The sequence below is a fragment of the Pogonomyrmex barbatus genome, unplaced genomic scaffold (assembly GCF_055798465.1).
Source record: "Pogonomyrmex barbatus isolate J1 unplaced genomic scaffold, ASM5579846v1 scaffold2, whole genome shotgun sequence".
In the NCBI taxonomy this organism is placed as follows: Eukaryota; Metazoa; Arthropoda; class Insecta; order Hymenoptera; family Formicidae; genus Pogonomyrmex; species Pogonomyrmex barbatus.
This window is the reverse complement of record NW_028297116.1, coordinates 5763747-5779237: the sequence shown is the minus strand read 5'-3', so window position 1 is coordinate 5779237 and position 15491 is coordinate 5763747. Positions and strand designations below refer to the sequence as shown.

The window sequence follows — 15491 nt, the reverse complement described above, 5'->3', positions numbered from 1 at the left end:
ATCTGTTTATGTCTGATCGTTGCCTCGATTAAAATTAGTTCAACAACTGTTTGATGTTTTGCATGTTGCACATTTTATGGTATACGATATAAAATTTATGTAGGCTAACGCTATCATTTAGAATATTTTAGAAAATACATTTAACAAGATTGATTATCATACCGCTCTTGCGATAAAAAGCGCATATTGAAATTATGCTAATTGAAAACTATTATACTCGTGACGCATGTTAGGCTTAATAAATTTTATAGGGCAACGATTTCTTAAAAGTCACGCAGTTATTGAAATACATTAGATAGATACATACGAAACTGCTCCAGATACGTCAAGAATAACATTTATATCACACAAATCTGTTATTTACAGTACTCCGCAAACCTTAAGAAATCTCGAATGGAACGAGAGAGCGTTCTCTTTTCTGTCGTAAAAAAATATTGAACGATATGTACGTGCGTCATGACAGTTTTATATTACTTACGCTCTCTGCGCAAATGACGAAAAAAATTTATAATTAACCGAAAAATTAACCCGTTAAGCAATCCATTTGATATGAAATGTTCATCCGAGCGCCGCAACGAGAGGCTCGGAGTATCCGGCAGCGCCCGTCGCGCTTCGTAACGCGAGGCGATTTAAATCTTCAAACGATCTGGAAGCAAGATTAGAGGAGCGTATGCGTACGCATACTGGCCGCATGTATAATTAGGGTAACAATTATGATTACGGTACACGTGCGCACCGGGTTGCCCCGAGAGCGTTTACGCGTTTATAACGCGCTACGTCGTTTAACGTAAAACGTAACAATGCGACGTCCTCTCTTCGCAAAGTATACGACCGATTAAGTGGATTAAGCGCAAAATTTATGACTCTCGTAAATAACGAGTAAAAAGAAAAAAAAACGTATTATAACAGCAAAAGAATGAACACAGATGAGTTTGTTTCATAATACGCTTAAGAGTATGAGAGATTAAGATATTAGGAGTTATGAAGACACAACTTCTGCTACTGTGTGACAATTATGTAAGTTGACTCAATTTATTTAAGTAAAATAATGTTTTTAATGTTCACTGAGTAAAATATACTTCAAATAAAATGAATACTATAAGTATACCTATTTTTACAGGTAAGTTTGTTTATAAAAATAAAACTTAGATAATAATTAAAAATTTATGTAATAATTAAATTCATTAATTAAATAAAAAGTTTTTTTTTTTTAAGGAAAATATCTTGAGTATCAATGCGTCAGATATTTAAAAATTATGTATATTTTATTGTATCTTTGCACGAATGTAAACAAAATTAATTTCCTTTCACGCTTAGAAGTATACACACAGAGTCAATTAAAAGAAAACAAAAGTTAGAAGAAATTTGAAAAATTTATAAGATTTTAGAAATTATTGTAGTGATATCATGATGTTGATTCATTTAAAAAAATGCGAGCGACCACAATTTCTTTCAATGACATTTCAAGCTAAAGAAGAAATTTCAATAAAATCGCATATGTCAAAAATCAATTTATGTAATTTTATAATAGTTTGTACTGTCTATTAATTTCTCGGAATAACCCATGTCGGTCAACGGTGAAATACAATGTGTATGAAATTACAAAGTGAATACGAAGTGTAGGGGTCGGAGGAAGGAGGTGGACGACAAAAGATAGTAATAAAAGTGAATACAGTTGAGTGATGGATAAACGGCATTACGGTATTTTGTAACGCCGGAGTAATAGTTTCTAAATTTTCTTTTACTTCATCGCGAGTCTACAGGTCAAAGTTTATTGCACAATTCAAAAGATTATATATTTAATTGGAGTGCAAAAAAAGGAAACCGTATTCAGTCAACCGTTATGTAAATTTTTAACATTTTTAATAAAATATTTTAGTATCTTTTTTTCATAATTGCACTTGCTTTTAAGCGGAAGGAAATTAAAGTTGTTTACTGCGCTAAGAATTTTGAAGAAACTATAATTTTTTATATATATATATAAAATTATATATATTACTACACAAATTTTCTTTTAAAATGTAGTATAGTTTTCCTAAAAATATATGTGCATTTCGACCTTAAACCTCGAGATTCTTAAGAATTTTCTATAGAGTTGTTGTACAGTATAGCTATATTTTTATATATATATATATATATATAAATAAAAAATTTATACATAAATAAATTCCATATAATAAGATATGTACATAATTCAGAGTATGATAATTACACTGTAACGATGAACGTAATCAGCCGTTTAAGATGCCGCGGAATTTGACCGCATTTGTGTAACAATACGGGAATTAAAGTGCGAAGAAGATGGTGTTAAATTTCCGGCTTTGCTTAATGAGGTAACGGGTCACAAACTTCCAAATTACCTTTTAGAATGGTAACGGAAGTCTCTCACCTCCCTTGGGCGAGATGGGCTTGTCGTGAATTAGCAAAACTATTATTTTTGCCGTTCCACTTTTCGACGATTGAGGCATGGTCCGGAACATCCGCTACATTATGCCAGAATTTGCGAATTGAACAAATGAGAAATGTTGGAAAAAAGGAAATTATTGCTTATCTTAGACAGAAGAGATATAATAATATTCTTTTCCTCTCTCTCTGAATTGTACCACCAAAGTTTGCATTTTTTAGCAAAGTTAACATGAATTTTTTCATAATCAAAATATCAATAGTTTTTGATAAAAAGGATTTGATTAAAAGGAGAGCTAAAATAGGAGAGAGCTAAATAGGAAAGATATGTAATATCAGTTACAAATTATATCAATAAGAATTATTATAAAAATATTAATGGATAATGTAACGTACACATCATTGAGTTTATCAAAGAACGTTAAGATATCGAAGTAAATTTATAAAGAAACATGAAAAGACTCAGATTGCAATGTTCCGTGCCTTAAATTTATTTATTTACACGTAAATATATTATATATGTATATATGTATATATATTATATATCACTGTCTTTTGTCGCGCTATAACTTTTGACATTTACATATAAATCAGCTATTCTCTTCTATTCTCATCGCTCTCGCTAAAGCGGCCCATATATATTCAGTATCATTGTGCAATATTTTTGTATTCTATAATAAAATTGATTATTGATACCAATATCATATATTTATTATTAATACAATATACTGCATCAATAATTATATACAAGTGCCGCCTAATACAGATTCATAAACATCCAAATCTTCATCAATATTTTCTTCTTCAATATATAACGACACAGTGAAAAAGACAAGAAGAGGTAAATTGTTGGTGAGCCGAGAGCATAAGCACATTTTTTTTTATGATTCGATTCGTTCAAAAAGCTGCGATTTTTTTGGCATCAATTTTGATACGATAAAAACGAACCAAGTCTTGTCAATACTGATTAAATAATTGTTCGTGTATATGCCACTGTCGTTTCATCGTTCAATAGTCATTTCATCTCTGTTACTTTCTTCTCTGTTGAATAAAAAGAGCAAAAATTTCAAATATTATTATGCCAAACAACATTTCAAATCATAATTGTTATAAGGATATAAATTAATATAACAATTTTATAACGCTACATAACCGATAGAATTTCTGGGATATTTTTTGAAACTCTTTTTGCTTAGAAAAACCAGTGAATGAAAAATATTAAATTATTAAGATTTAAAAAATATAGATATAAGAATATATAACTTCCAAGTTACATATTCTTATAGTTTTAGCGTTATAGAGAATTAACGCATTTGACTCAACATCTCGACTCGATAAAACGATCAAACTTACAAATATTCTTTAGAAACATGTGTTGCATCACATGTTTTTTTCGTTCTTGAGAAGAGAATAGACAAAAAAGATAATTGTATAATTAAGAATACACTTAATCTTATCTCTAACTGTCCGCGATTAAAACAATAAAATAATTGCTCGTGTGTATGTGTGTAGCTTCATATACAGCAGATTTTCTCAATTCGATTTCTTCTCGCTGCGACGAGAAAGTCATTCGTATTAAATCTTAGGCTATCCCGATAAAAATATAACTGATCATAAAACGGAATTTAATTGTTAATGTCTTTTACAGATGATTCAATATGGATTAAGCCGTGAAGATTCACGCGCTTATATATTTGTATATTATTTACAGTAATTTAAAAATGACGACAGTCACGTTATTTTATTTACTGAGAACGTCTCCGATCTCATCGACATCTCGATGTTAAACCTCTCCTAAATTAAATACGCTTGATCTTTGTAAAAAAAAATCTATTTTCTTTTTTATGTAAAAAAATAACAAAAATGTAATCCACTTTAATCGTACAAAGAACATACTATTTGTCGAATATTTGTCGTATATTTTTTTTTTGTATACCTAAAGATAAAAAACCACTTAGCATTATGTTCGAATCGTAATAATTGTAGCACACTCTATACGAGGGTTAGGTTACCCTTTCGCGAAAAACTCGCTTATAAAAACTTCTTTCAATGCCACATTATGTTCGAAAAAAATTTTAATTGGGACGATTAGAAAAAGATATTTAAGACGATTATTCAAGCCAGAGAATTTGAAAATGTTTAAAATTATAAACGTTATAGAAACATTTCTCTACAAATTGAGATAATCGATATTTCTTAAATGCGGCATTAGAAAAAAGCATTGCTTTGGTCATGCACTTGCTATATGGAAACAACCTATGGCCTCTGTTGGTGTTTGTTAAAACAGATTTTAATAAAAAGTATGTCCCGGCTGCCACAAACTCACTTTCGCATCAACAAATCTTAATATGGACTAAAAAAGTTTCTCCACACATACAGATCATATAAATACAATATTAAAAATGCAAATGTGTGTCATCTCGAAAGTCTCACAATCAATCCATAAAAAATATTTACTATATACAAATTGCCGTTTCCTCGCTCGGCATTTATCCTCTTGTAAACGATAAATCATGCTTGTAATCTACGAGTTTCTTTAAACTCGTATGATACAACGACCTCTTTAACTACTATGGCAAGTAGTCACTTCGACTATTTCGTGATGTACACCATATCATACGAATGGTACGAATAGCTCTCGTGTAAGCGTCCTAAACAGTTTGTTAGCTCAATAGTCATTAACTATAATAGTTCGATGACGATTAATATTAACGCATGTTTAGAAACGCTTTTACGAAAATTTTCTTCTCCATCATAAAGCTTGATCTATATTCAAAATTATCATATTAATAGTGTCTTGGCACATCGTCTCCTAGTAAATATCCTGTTTATACATATATGTGGTGTTCATGCAATTACGAGCGGCTCGTCATCTGAAAAACCTCGGATTACAGGACTGTCTTCTTCTTCTGTAAGAAAAAAAAAGAAATCATTAATTTCTTTTTGTATTCTTTTTAGCTATTTTTATCCTATTTCATAAACGCAATAATACTTACCCAAGCCATCTGTCGTACCAGGAAAAGTGGCTTGTCCCCGCCTCGTATCATAATGACTATTGGCGAATTGCGTAAAGCTGTTAGACAGCCTCCTATGTCGAACGATGAAATACGCGAGCGCAGCACCGAGCGCTATGACGATCAAACAGATCGGTATAGCGAGAGATAATATGCTCGATGTACTCATTATCACCGGGAGCTGTGACCCTGCTTTAAATGGAAAAAACAAGACACGTTATTAAGGACTTTTCTCAGTTTCAGAGAGAGAAATATTAAAAACATTTCACCTGAAATCTGTGTGCTCCAAGTTTCGCTAAGTGGACTTTGGTATCCTTCGTTTGTAACTAAACGTGCAGCGAAAGTATAAATCGTATCTGTTTTAACATCCTTATAGCGATAAGGTGGTTCTTTGACTGAAAAGACTTGGGCAGTCGATTCGTTTATTGTTCTCGAACCCTCGGCCATCAAAATTTCGTAATGTCGATTGGCGTCATTCCGGATATTCTCCGGCAAATCCGGTTCTTCCCAATAAATCAAATATTCTTTATTATCATGAAAGACGGTAAATTGATGAGGCGGTTTGATCGGTGGCGCCATAAAGATGAACGGTTGCGTGGATATGGCGTTTTCGACATCGGTAGCTATTGTAATACTATATTTTCCGCCGTACTTGATGGAATGGAACGTGTGCTTCATAATAGTTTCGTTAGTCGGTGGCAATGTCACAACTATTTGCTTGTTGAGAATCATCTCCGTAACAGAAATCTATAAGCAAGATACGAGATTGATGAATATTCTTATTAAATTAAAAAGATGTACATCTAAAAACTTTTTTTCAATAAAAAAGAAAGTAAAACTCTTTATAAATTGTGACTTTCTAAAAGTTGTCCATATTATTATTTCCTTGAGAAAACGTTCTGCATTACTGGTAATTAACTTACCGTGTAACTGATAGGTTCGTCAATCGTTGGACAACTAGCGCTCCATGATACGATTATACTATCGTTTTTGTCTGGCGACGGCGTTACTCGCAACCTCTTTGGAGGTGCACGTTTATTGAAGTGCGTCGTAACTGTAATCGGTTGATTTAAAGGACCTGCTCCATAATCCCCAATAACACCAACGGCAAAGACATATGATTCACACGCTTCCAGATCCTTGATCGTAGCCGTAAGATTGGTGGTAACGAGTTTGTAACCTAAGATATATTCCTCGTCAGAAAAATAGGCGATAAAACGATATCAAACAACAATAAAAAGATATTAATTACTCCATTCAAGTTATCGAAACAATCCTTAGGTAAAGAAAATCGCAGATATAAATGATTCTCTCACCTTTGAAGAAATCCAACATATTGGTAGCATAGTGAATGGCATATTGCCATTTGATCTTCCTATTACTCTTGGGTGGATCCCAAGTAAGCTTCACGGTTGTTCTCTGAGACTTCACCAATTGCGCATCGAGCTTCATTATCGTCGGCAATGCGGTGCCGTTTGTCGTTGCTGTTACCATGGCGACCTTACCGACGTAGTTTTTCTTCATCGCGCCGACCTCGAAGGTATACTTAGTGCCTGGTGCCAGTTTCTTGACTTCCATCAAATTTTCCATGGTCGAAACGGTTTGCAAGATCGGATACGCCGGCGGCGCTCGGGGAGTGATGTGATATCCATCCACGTCTTTCATCTTCTTCCATGTCAAAGTGACGGAGTGATTCGTTGTGGCTATCACACGAAGATCCTCGATGTCATCGATATTGGCGGAGCCATCGAAAGTCAATGTAGCAACCTGCGATGAGGCTGATAAATACAGCCGGTTTCTCGCTACAATCCAGAAAGAATAATTCTTGCCCGCCTCGAATGCCATATCGATGATCGCGGAAGTCTTCTGCCGGGAAAATTCCATCGGCGGTATCGGCGGTGTGATGTAGCCCTGATAACCGATAATAAGACCGTTTGCTTGTAACGGTGGTCTCCAGGAAACCTCCACACGAGTACCGTTCTTTTGCGTAACCGTCACATTCCAAGGCTCAGATGGCACACCCTCACCGGTCATCACTACCAAATACTTTGCCGGTGGGAATACAGTAGCTTGGCCCTTCACTTTTACATAGACTGTCAGATTGTACTTGGTGAACGGCTGGAGGTTGTTGAATTGGTATTCCGTATCTTCAATCCATTCAGTGGCGTTGGTCCATGCGGCACCTGGTGTCGCTCGCGCATACGACGGCAGGAACTCAAACGTTACATTTGACGGTATCGGCATCCACCAGAAAAGGAAGAGACTTGTATCATTGATGGAACGCTCATCCACACCCATCACCAGTACCTGATACACGCGCGAGCCATTTTTCTCGCAGTTATTCTCATCAAAGCCATCGAAACAGTCCTGATTGCCATCGCAGTAGGACGCCAATGGGAAACAACGGGTCTCATCACATGGGAAAAGACCGACATAGCAGGATGGTGTGGCAGGTGGATTCGCCTCGTGATCCGTATGACAACCGAGTTCGTCGCTACCATCCGGACATTCCTCAATGCCATTACAAATACTCGATAGCGGTACGCATGAACCGTCTTGACGGCACATAAACTGATCATTCTCGCGACAAGACGCATGTGTCTGATCACAGTGTTGCTCGTCCTCGCCAGACGGACAGTCCTTCGAGCCGTCGCATACCCATGCGTTTTCAATGCATTCACCGTTATAGCACTGGAACTGGTGTTCGCGACAGACACGCGGCTGCTGTGTCGTGTATACCGCTGACGTTGGTTCCAATGCGCCATCTCCATTGTTGGCGCAGCCTATTTCGTCGGAATCGTCGCCACAGTCGTCGACGCTATCGCATTTCCACCAGTATGGCACGCACTTCCTATTATTGCACATAAACATCCAATCATTACAGGAATTCGTTGGCAAGATTGGACTTATAGTTATTGGCGGTGGTGGCTTAATAGTGCTGGTGCAATTCATCTCATCGGAACCGTCGACGCAATCCTTGTCGCCATCACACGCCCATGATTTGTATATGCAGCGATGCCCGCTTTCTTTAGTGTTGTTGCACGTGAACTGCCAGGATTCGCACACCATGTTGTTGCAATCCGCCTCGTCGAGACCTTCTTCGCAATCTGGTTCACCGTCGCATTTCCAAGAGGTGGGTATGCACGTCTGTTCGTTCTTGCAAGCAATCTCGTCGGACCGGCATGTACTCGGTTCAACATTTTTGGAACAATCCTGTTCATCCGAGCCGTCTCGACAATCATCTTCGCCATCGCAACGCCAACGATGCGATATACAGCGGCCGTTGGCACATTTAAACTGCGTTTCCGTGCAATTAGTATACGTACAATTCATCTCGTCCTTGCCATCTTTGCAATCACGATCCAGATCGCATACCCAATATTTAGGTATGCATTTGTTATCATCGCATTCGAAATTATTTGGGCTACATGTGGCGCGGTTGCAGTGGATCTCGTCTGAGTTATCGCCGCAGTCATTGTCGCCGTCGCATTTCCAGAATTCAGGGATACACACATTATTATTGCAAGCAAACTGATTAGATGAACAAGTGCTAGCAATGCGTGGGCACGTCGAGTTGGGAAACGGCTTGATACCATTCGGACACAGACACTTGCCATCAGTCATCACCATACCGTCCGGACAGAGGCAAACGTGACTGTTGTTCGGCGCGCCTAGGCAGATGTGTGAGCACGTGTTGTTTGTCGCACATTCATTTGAACCGACCTGCATACTATGTGCGAAGATCTTCAGATCCATCAGACCAGCGATCTGGAAACCGACTATCGTGGTGATTCCAACCCCATGATCCTTATTGGCAACAAATATCATCGACTGTTTCCAATCGTCCCAATACATGTTGTCTTTGAAAACAGCGACTGCGAATGGATGCGAGACGCGGACATCATTAGCGATGATCTTTTTAAATCTTTTCCCCTCAAAGTCTGAGGAAGCTATGTAATCCGCTCGAGCATCCACCCAGTAGATACGTTCGGCAATATGATCGATCGTTATTCCGTTGGGCCATTCAACGGTGGGTTTAACAAATAATCGTTTGACATCTGTACCATCCAAATTGGCTCGGGAAACCGAGGCATTACCCGGTGCCCAATCGGTCCAAAACATGTATCCGTTCATAGGGTGAACCGCAATACCTCGTGGCTTCTGCAGATTGTTCGGTCCCAATATCGTCCTGCGCATTCTGCCCATAGTCGATACGTCCGTTCGGATTGTTTGTATTCTCATCTTGACACCATCTACAAAGTAAAGAACGTTAGATACCCAATCGAAGGCCATTCCCTCAATGGAACTCAGATCATTTTCGACGAGAATCTCAGGAGAGCTAGTGCCATCCTTTAGGCATTGTCTGCCAATTGTGTCATTTACAATATCTGCCCAATATAAGCAATTGTTTTTCATATCAAATTCGATCGCGATGACGTTTTTTAAATCATGCACGGGCAACATCTCCATTTTGTCTTCCACCAAGTCAATTCGCGTAATGTGCTCTCGCTGAGCTACTAATAGAAATTCCGGTCTTTCATCCATAGGACATGGGATCTCGTCAGGTTCGAAGTTTCTCGCAAGACCGCCAGAACATTCGTCATCCGATATTTTCACGTAGCCTTTCGTGCGATTGTAAAACTCGCCAGATTGGCATGTAGTTGGTATAGCGTAAGGATCATAATCAGCGACAGATTTGTTGCGGATACAATGATACGGATTTCCGACGCGCATGAAACCATAATCGCATTGATAATCGTTGGCGTCGCATTGACAGATCTCCAATCTCACCGGTCGATCGTAATTCACACCCTGGTAACAATTGGCGCGTGCTGCTCGTCTCTGATAGGTTTCCTTACGTCCTAGCACACAAGCCATGACCGGTTGATCGGTGCTCGATGGAGACCAAAATTTGTAATCGTCCTCCGTACACTCTCTCTCGAATACATTTCGTAAATCAACTTTGATAATAAGCCATTGATGCTGCCCACTGTCTGATCCGAACATGGTAAATACTGTAGTGTTTTCTCCAGGCTCCGTCATAAGACCGTAGACACGTAACATCTTCTCATTAAACTCGTATGTCTGCCATGTTTCACCTTCGTTCGTTGAGTACGAGATATCTCTGGTCTCTCCACGGGATTTGAAATACTTAACCGCCACCAACAAACCTCCGTGATCGCCCATGTTGAAAAAGTAATAATCCTTCAACACTTGTTTCCACGTGAGGCCCGCGTCTCTAGACACATAAAGTGCGGGATGACCTTTTAAGTTAGGTCCTATCACGCCGGTGGCCATTATTATTCCAGGCGCCGATTTCGAGCTCATAATAGTAACGGATCTTGTTACCGGATATAATTGACTGAATCGCTGACTCAAATGTAACGAGCACTCTTTTGAACAGTGAATATAAAAGCCTTCGTGATTTGTCGCTGGTGGCTTAATACTGTTCCAAGTGACACCATGATCAAAAGTAATTAATGACTCTAAATTTTCCGGTCCAATCGAGTTTGATTTGGGAGAACCTTTGACCCGTGATGCTATATATATACCTCGAAGACCTTCAACCTTATACAGATCCGTGAATGCTTCATCAGCCACATCACTGTATACATAAATTTGCATGAACTCAATAGATAAATCAAAAAAGTTTAAAAGAAAAGTTAAGAGAATTCTTAAAATTTATAAACTTATAAACTTATTTTGACAAGTTTCATAACTTTCATAAAAATTATAAAAGTTTGCACAACGTATAATTTTATCTTCATAAAATGGTTTTCTGTTGTATTTTTTTAGTACTTACTTTAACCAGCTATCCTTCCAAGTGCTATTGGGGAAGAACGTAAGGATGCTCTCCAAGGACAGTGTAAATATGGCTTTCTCATGATCTATAACTTCCGACACATAAAGATTGATCATAGTTTCACTATGTGACACCGCGATAAAAACTCGGTTGAAGGACACGTCTACAATATGATAATCTTTGCAGTCAAGTTCCGTATTAAAATGCGCCGGAACAAAGGACTGATTTTTGTAAGAGACATAGAGATCCAGATGTTCCGATGTTCCGTTCTATTAAAAGGACAAAAGCAACGATCAATGAAAACAATAAAATCCTGAATCATACGAGAGATTCTATATACGTACATATGTACATATAGCATCATAATACTTGCCTTCGAATTCTTCATAGTGGCAAACATGTAGTCACCTCTGATTTGAAAGTCTTCAACATTTTGAATAACAACGGTAAATTCCTTTCGTAGAGACATTCTCATTCGCAACGGATTACTCCCTCTCTGATACCAAGGCAAATTCCGCAGATCCAATTTCAAGACCGTATTCAATCCGGAAGGCTCTGTGCGTTCAACCAATAGAACACGATAAGGGGACCAAAAGAAAGCCTTTACAAATTGATGAATCGGCACCCAGAGTAATCCACGATCGGTCGATAACCACAACTGAAATCGAAACGTTCCGAGGTCAGAAAAGACAACTTTTGATCAATTTATTCTTTCGAGAGTAAGATAACAATAACGATAGGATATAAATTCAGGATTTAAATAATTATCAAATAATAATAAGCCTTATACCTTCCGCGCTGGATCGACTTTGTCCAATGCGACGAGTACCCGCGGATCTAATTCATAAAACGAGACTTCGCTCGGATGAAACGGCACTGGGACCCTCTGGATAGTTAGGCCGTTGTTATACGTTATGAAGATTAAATTATTGAAACTGTCGACGAAGACGCACTGCAAAAGAAGGGAATGCTCTTTAAACGATGGAGTTGGCGACATATCGGAAAACATGAGAGTCACTTATCTCGCACGAGGCATTTTCGTAAAACGGAACTCACATGTTGGTAGTACTTAGGGTGATTGGTGAATTTGTCTACAACCGCATATGGAGCGTTCGGGTCGGACGAAACCCTGAATTGTTCAGTCTTATTCTCGAACGTGTCGCCGTAATCGTAACTGATGTACACAGCGCTAGGATGGGTCGGGGAAGAGAATCTACCTCCTTGGAAACGCACCACGGGCGTGCTATCTCTCGCCAGACATATTATTACATTGGAACCCTCCCCGACCCAATGTACCATCAATTGCTGATGCGAATCATTTAAAGCGTTCACCTGCAAGAAGCAAAGTTGTTTTCTTCATTCACAGAAAAAAATTTCGTACAGAGATAAACTTATATAACGTGGAAATAAAACAAAATTTATTATACGCGAGGTCGCACGGAATGCACGGAAGATAAGAGATAACAGATAAGACTCCGATAAAAAAAAAAAAAGAGAAAAAAAAATAAATAATGAGAAAATGAACATTCAAAACAATTCTTCGAATGTAATTCTAGATTTTTTAGTAGATACAATGCGCATATTTACTAACGCGTGTAATCCGACATCCTCATTAAACGTAATCATAGCTAAATGGATATGTAATACTAAATGGATAATGAGAGAGATGAATCATTCGATATATTTATTCGTGGAAAATGCTCCCATCGTGTATCAGTTTCCGTTCAATATCGCGTTACTTTGGTCACGTTTCAATGTCACGGGACAAACATGTAAATTCCCGGAACGTAAGAGATAACAGAAGACACCTACGCGTATAATTCAGAAATGCAAAACGGAGAATTATATAATTAGACAATAAATGAGGGAAAAATTTCAGGATTCAAGTTGAAGGTCAAATTGAGAGTGAAAGTAAAAACTGCCCGATTCCTTCTCTCTGTAAAATTAAGCAAAAAAATCGAACGCAAAACGAGTTTAAAGGACCCTGAAAAATTAAGTGTCTGCTAAAATAATTGGCGCGTAATAAATATGCCTTGCGGAAACATGATAAAAATTCTAATTAATAATTAAAATAAATTAATAGTTAATATCAGAATATAGAGAAGAAAATGAAAGATATAATCGGTAAATTATACAATCAGTTCGGCGTAGCAGAAACAAAGGAAATGGGGAGAAATGTAATATTATGATTCATCGAGCGCATAGCTCGGGGGAAGGGGGGGGTAAGGGGAGAGCTCTTTAGGTAGCCTCTTATCTCCTCAATCAAATGACAAACTGCGCTTCCTTTGTTATCGCGAAAATAAGTAGTCAAGTGCATGCAGACGTCCATTATTTTCATGCGTGTAACATGCATGACTAAGCAGACGATATGACGTAAGGATATAGAGAATGTAAGAAAAAAAAAAGGGGGAAAACGTCGCAAATGTTGTCCATGAAAATCCCCGTAATGTTCGCCGAAATTGTCAAAAGTTGGCGCGGCATGCTGTCGTCGATGGATCGGCTTGTTTATGAAATTCCAGACGGCGCGAAAAGCTCGCGGAGATGTTTTTTTCGGAAAAGGGAAGGAAAAAGGAAGGAAAAAACGGAAGAAAGATATATGGGACGGTTAGTGACCTCTTAACGTATCTTAACATATATAACGTCATAAAATAACGAAGCAGGTTCGTGACGCTTCGTTTCTCTCTCTCTCTCTCTCTCTCTCTCTCTCTCTCTCTCTCTCTTGTTCGAGATTGTTTTAAATTTACTCCGGAAGAGAGAGATAATACGGCAATTATTGCCCCGACTTGTCCGCGCGCCGCGCACAAAGGCCGCGCTGTGCGCCTCTCCCGACGAGACGGACGATCCATTGGGAAAAATTCCGCAGAACGACACGCAGCAGCCAACAGAGGGCGGAGAATGTGTGCATGCGTATATACGTGTTACGTGTTACGCGTGTGTATACATATATGTATGCATTTGTGCAACGCGTCTATTTGCGCGAGTGTCGGAAGTCGTACGATGTTTTCCTCGGTCGCTCTTCCTCGCGGCGAGTAACGATCGCGGAATGATCATCGCCGTTATCATTATCACTGTCTATGATTGTCGTTATCATTATCATCATCAGTACCATCTTCGCCTCCGCCGTCGCCGCCGCCACCGTTGTCATCGTCGCCGCAACGCAGCCGGTCGAATTGCGACGCAGCCGCGACGACGACAGCGGCAGTAGCGACGGCGGCGACCTTCGGACGATCGAGCGGATCGCGCAACATACATACACACGTACCTTCGTCGTGATGTTTGGATTGTTGTTCGGGTGCTCCGGCGGTGGCACATCCCTGCGCGTACGGCCGAATGACGTTTCTCCATCGTCGTTGCCGTGATCCACGTCTCGCCTGTTGATGACGAGCGGCTTCCTGTACCGCGACTCGCTGTATTCCGCGACGTGTAGCTTTTTTGCCCTGTCACCGTATCGCACACCGTAATTGCACTCCGTAAGCAGAACCAGATGGAGAAGCAACGCGAGGTAACAATAAAGGGCCGCGCTCGACCAACCGGCCATCTTGCCCAAGACTGACTCCGCACGCCGCAGGAGCGAGCGTATTATACTTGAATCGTGGGTGACACGTCGCGTCAGATGCGCCGCCGAACCGATCGCAACGGGCGCGCACGCGCGCACGCGCGCATGCGCGCGCGCACATGCGATGACGGCTGAAGAGTATTCGAACAGAGGTGCCACCGCGTGACATAGACTGTTTAAATTTAAATTTTATATGCTATATATATAAAAATGTTTAAATTTAAGTTTTATATGCTATATATTATGTATTATAAATAAATTAAATGTTGAGTTTTAATTTAAAACATGTTGACCTGAAAAGACTTTTTATTTTAAAAATGTGTGAGTTATTTCTCTGAATTAGATTTAAATAATCTAAACAAGAAAAAATTGGAATTAAGCAACTTTAAGCTATTGCGTCGAGTGCTTCCTTGACAATTGTTCAAGTTAAACTTTATAGATCTTAAATCAAATTTTATATTTTAATTTAAAGTGTATCTTGACAGAAAGTTTTTTTTTATTTAAATAAATTCTTAGGTCGTTTTTAAATTAAATATAATAATTTAATTTAACATTAATTTTACATAGTTTAAACAAAAAAAACATGTTTTTGTTTCAATTGGATTTACTATATTTTCTCTTATATAATTTAATATCGTATTTTTAAGAAAGCTGCTAGATAAGTTTGTTCTTTTTAAGATTTATATATATATATACATATATATATAAGTATTTT

The 15491-nt window shown here is 38.4% G+C and overlaps 1 protein-coding gene across 2 annotated transcripts; it reads right to left on the bottom strand.

Moving 5' to 3' along the window:
• Nucleotides 1-2870: 2870 nt before the first annotated feature.
• Nucleotides 2871-14798, bottom strand: LOC105424032 (sortilin-related receptor). Of its 2 annotated transcripts, none has more exons than XM_011634064.3 (10): nt 14483-14798; nt 12277-12552; nt 12011-12172; nt 11594-11878; nt 11221-11489; nt 6734-11022; nt 6341-6597; nt 5687-6164; nt 5400-5609; nt 2871-5312 (listed from the first exon to the last, which is right to left on the bottom strand). In XM_011634064.3, the coding sequence occupies exons 1-10, from the start codon at nt 14756-14758 to the stop codon at nt 5251-5253; spliced, it is 6564 nt and encodes a 2187-aa protein (XP_011632366.2). In that variant the 5' UTR covers nt 14759-14798; the 3' UTR covers nt 2871-5250. The 2 variants fall into 2 exon arrangements, with proteins under 2 accessions (XP_011632366.2, XP_011632367.2); XM_011634065.3 differs by having other exon boundaries at nt 5400-5606.
• Between the last annotated feature and the right edge of the window lie 693 nt (nt 14799-15491).